Source organism: Halichoeres trimaculatus, unplaced genomic scaffold, assembly GCF_033239565.1.
Source record: "Halichoeres trimaculatus isolate MK-OKI-2021-1 unplaced genomic scaffold, fHalTri1.1 fHalTri1_scaffold_2, whole genome shotgun sequence".
Lineage (NCBI taxonomy): Eukaryota > Metazoa > Chordata > Actinopteri > Labriformes > Labridae > Halichoeres > Halichoeres trimaculatus.
This window is the reverse complement of record NW_027437180.1, coordinates 12672422-12679698: the sequence shown is the minus strand read 5'-3', so window position 1 is coordinate 12679698 and position 7277 is coordinate 12672422. Positions and strand designations below refer to the sequence as shown.

The window sequence follows — 7277 nt, the reverse complement described above, 5'->3', positions numbered from 1 at the left end:
TACAAAATTCATTTAACCACTCCTCATTAAACTCTATGTCTCTATAATGAACATTGGTGTGTTTTAAATAACTCAAAGCTCTACGTATACGCATTGGGTCAACAAACTGATATTCATAATGTCCTTTATATGTTAATTTACGCTTTAATTTCACTCGCAACAAAGATCCTTCCATATTAGAACGTGGCAACAAATTGTCTGTTTGCACAATATTAGCTGGAACACAAGTAACTGGTCCATGAACTCCATTTTGCCCACCTTTAGGTAATGCTAACATTTTCATAAATGGTATATTTAATGCAATCAAATGCTGTTCAAGACTGTTCAAACATGAGAGCTCAGGTGGAATGGGATCAAGTTCCAACTTGTTTAAAACGCACTCAGATGGGAATTCTCCTTTATTAATTTTGTAATGGCAGGTGTAACAAATCCACATCTGACCCATTGGGGAATCCATCAAGCTACAAGGTAATTCACATTCTTCACTACACTCATGTAAAAAATCATCTGTTAAACATGTTTCTGCTATTAAAGCTGATGCCCTGTTTTTGCTATAGTCATTTTTTTTACAACTTAACACCTGATGTTTAAACAACAACTTGTGACAAACACAACAAGCAAAATCTGATCCATCCTTAACTTTCTCTAAAAATTGTTTCATAACAAAATCAAATTGCTCTGACTTTGTTTTTTTCTTTTCTCTCCTTAACCTATTACCTGCTGCAACATTTTTCCTATGCTCTGCATCATCACGAAACTTCTTAATGCTAAGAGCTTTCACACGTTGATTGTGTAATTTATCAACTCTGTAGTTCATTATACTCTTTATTTTCTTTTTTTGTCTATGTAAGGGATTTGTTTCATATAGATCTTTACTTTGTTTTTTCTTTTTTTCTCTATGTAAAGGATTTGTTTCATATTGATCTTTACTTTCTTTTTTCTTTTTCTCTCTATTTAAGGGATTTGTTTCATATAGATCTTTACTTTGTTTTTTCTTTTTTTCTCTATGTAAGGGATTTGTTTGGTATTCTTCTATACTCTTTTCTTTCTTTATTTCTCTATACAAAGGATCTAATTGGTAATACATTTTCATTCTGTTTTTACTCATGCCTTTTAATTTTGCTTGAAACACCAAATCAGTATGATATTTCAATTTCTTGTTTTCCTTACTTGTGTGCTGTATTTTCTTTCTATTCATGTCATAGTTCCATTTCTGAAGACGATTCTTTTTTCTTTTTAAATATTTAGATGATTTATCTGAATAGTTTTGGGAAACATCAACCTCCACAGGTTCAGCTTCATGAGGTGTATTTGAAGAGAAGTCTCCTAAACACATTGCTTCCTTGTCTGTACTCCGATGTCTTATATTATATCTCACAGAAGTTGCCTGACTGACTTTACAATATTGATAACATGTTTGGGATTTAGGCTGATTTACACAAACAACTGTCTCATAATGGTTCCCATAACAGTTTTCTAAATAAATTCCCTGACTTGACATTTGTGTATTCCTGCAACTATATTGAAGCCAGCGATCTTGACAGTATGTAAATAAATTTACTCTTAAAAAGTCTGCTGCTGCTTGAATTTCTAATTCTGTTGCCCAGCTACCAAGGTATTTTATTCTTGATTTACTTAGGTAGTCTTTCACAGATGAATACTCACTTCTCAACAGACTAGTATAGTCCACCTCATTACTTTGTAGCTGCTTAACAACTGCAAGTCTAAATTTCCTGTGATAATCCTGTGTTCCACTTACAGCTTGACTAATTGCTCTAAAAAAACAATTACCATCACCAGCTATCTTCTCATTTCTACATGGAGCCCCTAATGGACCTATTTCAGTAGATACAGGATCAACTTTGTCACACTGGATCTTTAACTGTATGCACAAAGACTCTGACACTGCCTTACTAAGAGGATTAAACATTAGTTGGTGACTACTCATATCACTAAGAAACTCTACATCTAAATCAATATCATTAACATCCCTTCTTTTCAACTTCTTACACATTAAACCTCCAGCTACTCTTTTGCGTTTCCTAAGTCTTCCACTCTTGCTGCACCTCATCACTGCCAGATGGCTAGAACTTTCCATCAAACTACTTCCAAACACTCTGTTTGTATTTTGCACAATTTCTGAATGTGGCGGACACACATCACTATGAACAGTATCTTCATGCAGAGAGACAAAAACACCCGTAATCTCAAATGGCTTCTCATATCTAGTCATTGTTTTTGCAAGTCTATGTACATGATGAAAAAGTTCATCAAGAGTGCTAAAATATAAAACAACACTCTTCCCCCTAGAATCTACAAGCCCATTAGGACTTCGAGCATGAGAATCAACAAGTGCATACTGTCCATTTTGATGTATGATAGCACAGGTGTTTGCACACACTGTCAAAAGACATGTGTTATAGTTACGAAACATCTGTGTCAATCCGTCTTTCAAACTGAAATGCACCCCGGATGTAATTAATTCACCGTAAGTAGTATCAACATTTCCACTGACAACATCACCATAGAAAAAATCTAACCTCTGTCCATGAACAACATGCTGTGTGGGCAGTTCAGTGGCAAGGAGATAGTGATCTCTGGTATCACTGATCAAGTTGTTCTCTCTTAAAGAAGAGTACAACTTGTCCCCTGACACAAGGACCTCATCTAAGGTATGTGACTGCCATGAAAACACACTCTGAATTGTGTGTTTAGCTAAACTTACCAGGCTTATGGCCATGCACTGTTTCCCTGCGTGTTGAAAGCGAGCATCTCCCTGATGGAATGCGCCCTGCACAGACCCTACTCGATGTGGAGGTGTGACAAAACTACTTCCCTCAACCTTAGCTTCAACTTCTATGTTTCCATTACTGTCTGCAGCCTCTGAGGAGCTCCCTGCACTAAGCTCAATATCACTGTCTACAATTTCAACATCACTGTCTGCAGTTTCAACAACACTATCTACAACCCTTGTGGAACTGTGCGCACCAATCTCAACTCCCAACTCAGCTAGATCCATGCGGACAACAGCATAGCACTGTCCTTGCAATGACTTTTGCAGACCCCTGATGTGGCACATCAAGTCATTCAGGCATGTGGTAAACACAGCCACAGATCTGCCACAGCTCGAAGCAAAGCCAGATTCATCTCGTCTACCACAGTCAACAACCACAAAGTAGTTGTTGTGCTGTATGATAACTGTACAGGCATTATCGATGCTAAAGAGACACATGCCTGTACTCATCAGCAGGTCTTGAAGCTTCTCATACAACAGAGCCTCTCCACTAGACGTAGCAGCAATGTACTCTGCCAAGTCAAGCTCAAGTCTCCACTTCTTACCAAAAACACTACGCTTTTCAACTAGCTGAAAGAACTTGTCCTTCTCTGCCAGATTGTGACTCTCCTGTGCTATAAACGCATACAAGTCACTACCCTGTGACCTGATCTCATCCAGGTCTCTACCACGCCATGTACACACAGGTGAAACTTTGTGCTTGATGGCAGCTACAACACTACAACATATTGCTGTGTTAACATCAGGACGCTCACCACTGCCTAGTCTTAAAGTACTGGCAGAAACTACAGGTCTGGGTAACTGCTCACTACAAACACAAGACAGACAACAAATATCACTCTGACCTTTGATGAATCTTTGAGAGCGATGTTTCGCGCTACCTTCCACCTCAGGGGCCTGGGCAGGGCTGGCACGTGGAGACACGGGAAGCACAGGGGACACAGAGGACACAGGACACGCTGGGGACACGTGGGGCACTGGCACCTGATCAAAAACAAAACAGGTCAATTACCAGCATAGACAACACAGATATGTCACTGATATAAGTCAAACCTATTGCTTGAACCATTACAGTACTTATGTGACATTCAATCAGTATGAAGAACAAACAAAAAACATTTTATTGTTAAATTAAACACCAACCTCCTCTCCAACCATCTCAGGCACGACAGTAGCAGGTGTGGCCTGGGACTTCACACCTCCTACACACGGCACTGCCTCCGCCTACAAAAACAACCACAGTCATGGATGAGTTCTCAGACTGCAGTTAACTTGTGACACTGTTACTTAAATAAAACAAAACATTGTTTGCCAAAATAATCTTATAAAACTCACCTGTCGAACGGACCGACTCCTCTTGGAGACAGCAGCCTTCTTCTGTTCCACAAAGGCCTTCTAATGAAAATACAAGTTACAACATTATACACAATGAAATAAGTTTGGACTGGGTAACTGGGTTACTGGGTAATATAAACACAGAGTCTATGAATATTACCTGCTTGCCCTTGGGAACAGGTCTGCACTCTGCAGGAGCAGGCAGATGAGATGGAGCAACCTTTTCCATCTCATCCAACAGCGCAGCGCTAAACCAGACTGGTGTTAGCGGGATGGCACACTCCTTCAGGACCTGTGAAATTACAACACAGATACAGTTCTTAAACTGAACAGGTGTAATGAAATACAATGATACATAAATTTACTACAAAGCAAACTTAGCACTATTTCAAACATGTAAACTATGTATAGAATGTTTGCTTGCTTTAAGCACAGCACCTCAGACATGTCCGCAACTCTGTCAACAAGATGAAACATTACAAACCTGCTTTCCAACCATCCGCTTCTTAGGAACCACACCAGAGGAGAGAGATGATTCCCCTGATGAGCTCCCCTGTCATTCAAAGAAACACAGTTTGTAGTTATTATCATTGAACTTCAGTGCACACAGCGTATACATTTACAAATCTTTCAAAAAACTATCAACAACTTACCCTTCTGCGCTGTCTCACAGTGGTCCACTCTGTGAAGGGGTTCACTGGAGGACGCCGAGTAGGAACTTCACCTCTCACCACAAGTCTAGGCTTGACCTGTGGGACAGAGGGCTTGGGAGGTGTTGGAACCTGGACGCATGTTGTCTGTGGCAGTGGCTTCAGGGTCTATTTAATGACATAACAAAACACAGTTATTAATAAGCAGGTCAAATATAACATTTAAAACATACTAAATTGGTATTATTACAGATAACATAGTAAGTGCAATAACCCAAATGCACTGATTAGTAAAGAATTCACATTCAATGCAATGAACCATAATCTTTTTATAACACAACACAACTTACATCGTACGCAGCCTGCCATAGCAGCCGTGCAAGGATTGGCATCCCTGCAGTATCAGACAGGTGAATCTGTTGAAAAAACATTAAGCAAAAATTATTAACAACACTTTCAGTGCTAAAGATGACCAATTTATGTCATAAGTGAAAGTTCTACTTACACCATCTCTGGCCCACAAATCAGTCTCTCTCAAAGGGAAATGTTCGAATGCTGGAAAGTACCTCACACCTTAAAAAATCAACAAGACAAAGTATGAGATACTAGATACAATTGTGTTTTCATTTACACAACCACATTAAACAATACAACAAATTCTGCTTTAAAAAGCAGACATACCCATTCTAGCAGAAACTCTGTGGTATTCCTGACTCATGGCCTGCTGCAACTGGAGATTGCTGGAGATCCGAGGAGGAAACTCAAGCACTGCAACCTAAAAAATAAGGCAACACATGTATAAACATTTGTATTGTATTGACAAACCTTTCACATTTCCCTTTCAAACCATTCAATATGCCAACAAGAACACATGTCAATACGTACGTTGGACCAACGTTCCATGGCTGCAGACAAAAGCATGGCAAAGTCTGCACTTGCACTCTCGATGGTCTTGGAGTGCGTCAGGTTGTTGCTGGGTGCCACAAGAACCACTGCTGCAGGAGTACGGGGAACCTCAGCGTGGATCAGCTCGATCCTCTCCTCGTGTGCAGCAGCCCCTGGTGTCGACATGATGCCAAAGGAAAACAGTCCCTTTGGCATCTCCACGAACCCATCAACGATGGCTCGCAGGTGGGAGTCACCAACCAAAAGGACAAACTGGAACAGCAAAACATAGTTGGAACATCACCTACTAGCCAATGAATTTACAACTCTACACATATAAAATAAAAAGAAAAATTCAATTTTTTATACCTCCTTGTCAGAAGACTCAGGTGGAATGACCAACTTGTGACTCTTCCTGGTCAGAGTGGAAACTGGCCACCTGAGGATACGGTGGCGCTGTCCCGTCCCTTGTACTATGAAAGAGAAATCAAATTTCCCCAACTCAATCACAAAAGTAATGACAAATGCAAAAGCAACACCTCTAAGATACACCAACAGTAATTAGTTCAACAAAAACAAAGAAATATAATTTTCCACATACCTGCTTCATCTTCTTCCCGTGCACGACGCCACGTGGGGGTGATGTCAAGTGGCTGTCGCTCTGCCAGTCTACGGGCTGCTGCCTCGGAACGACGAGAGGACTTCGTTCTAGGCATGTGGACTAAATTATATTAAAAAAAAGGGACAAAGGAAATGAATGAATATGAGTATTAAAAACATACACTGAAACATGTTTTTAGGTAAATTCATTTATGAATATACAACATCAACATAACATACCTCGCAAACGCACCAAACCAACTGTTGAAAATTACCACGGTATGACTTTCTGCCGACTGCAACTGTAAAGAAAAAAATGCAGACTTTACAAACCATTGCATTACACAGGCATATTACTCAACACAAAATGTAGCAGTTGTCACTAATCAATCAATGTAAATATATTTGTCCCCAAATAACATTTACTGCTTCATCTAAGAACTGTGCCACAGGTCCTATTAACAAACCAGCAACTCTGCTTTATAAAGTTGATACTACAATAAAATTGTGTGTAACTGTTCTATATCACATAACACAAGTTATCTCAAAGCTAAAACTTCTTCCACCCCTAGTAAACACTTGATCCATGAATCCACCCGACTTAGGCCCCTAATTCTTGTAAAACAATGCCTAAATTGTTGCCATTTAAATGACAACCTGGAGTATCTCCTCAAGCATAACACACTTAACCTCAGGGTTGAGTATTGTGTAATGCTAATGTTGAGCAATGACAATAACAATAAAATGACATTAATTACACTATTGTACCTTATCCCATTTGCACATTGATAAAATGTCTGGATATTTGTTTCATTCTTTTGAACACTGTAAAAAATACTAGGATTTTTGCTTTCTATTTCATCATACACAAAATCACTTTCTCATGGTAGGCTGTCATTCATGGCATTTCCTTCATACACAACATATCCCTGCTACAGGCTGAGGAGATGTTCACTACTTGCCAATGTTTTTGCCTATATCGTGAACACAATAACATCAAGTCTTTATTACTT

General features: G+C 39.3%; 1 protein-coding gene across 1 annotated transcript; it reads right to left on the bottom strand.

Annotated features, from left to right (window-relative positions):
• Positions 1–3579: 3579 nt before the first annotated feature.
• On the bottom strand, positions 3580–6380 carry LOC141785457 (uncharacterized). The gene is made up of 13 exons (XM_074663788.1): positions 6266–6380; positions 6034–6137; positions 5665–5937; positions 5461–5554; positions 5285–5352; positions 5130–5195; positions 4783–4947; positions 4614–4682; positions 4290–4421; positions 4130–4189; positions 3938–4018; positions 3676–3778; positions 3580–3602 (listed from the first exon to the last, which is right to left on the bottom strand). The coding sequence occupies exons 1-13, from the start codon at positions 6378–6380 to the stop codon at positions 3580–3582; spliced, it is 1353 nt and encodes a 450-aa protein (XP_074519889.1).
• Between the last annotated feature and the right edge of the window lie 897 nt (positions 6381–7277).

What these genes read in the sequence shown, in the direction of transcription:
- LOC141785457 (XM_074663788.1), bottom strand. Translation starts at nt 6,380, where the DNA reads ATGCCTAGAACGAAGTCCTCTCGTCGTTCCGAGGCAGCAGCCCGTAGA. An exon ending in CCATGGAACGTTGGTCCAAC is followed by an intron (nt 5,555 to 5,664) that starts GTACGTATTGAC and finishes CTTATTTTTTAG; the next exon opens with GTTGCAGTGCTTGAGTTTCC. An exon ending in CAGAGTTTCTGCTAGAATGG is followed by an intron (nt 5,353 to 5,460) that starts GTATGTCTGCTT and finishes TGATTTTTTAAG; the next exon opens with GTGTGAGGTACTTTCCAGCA.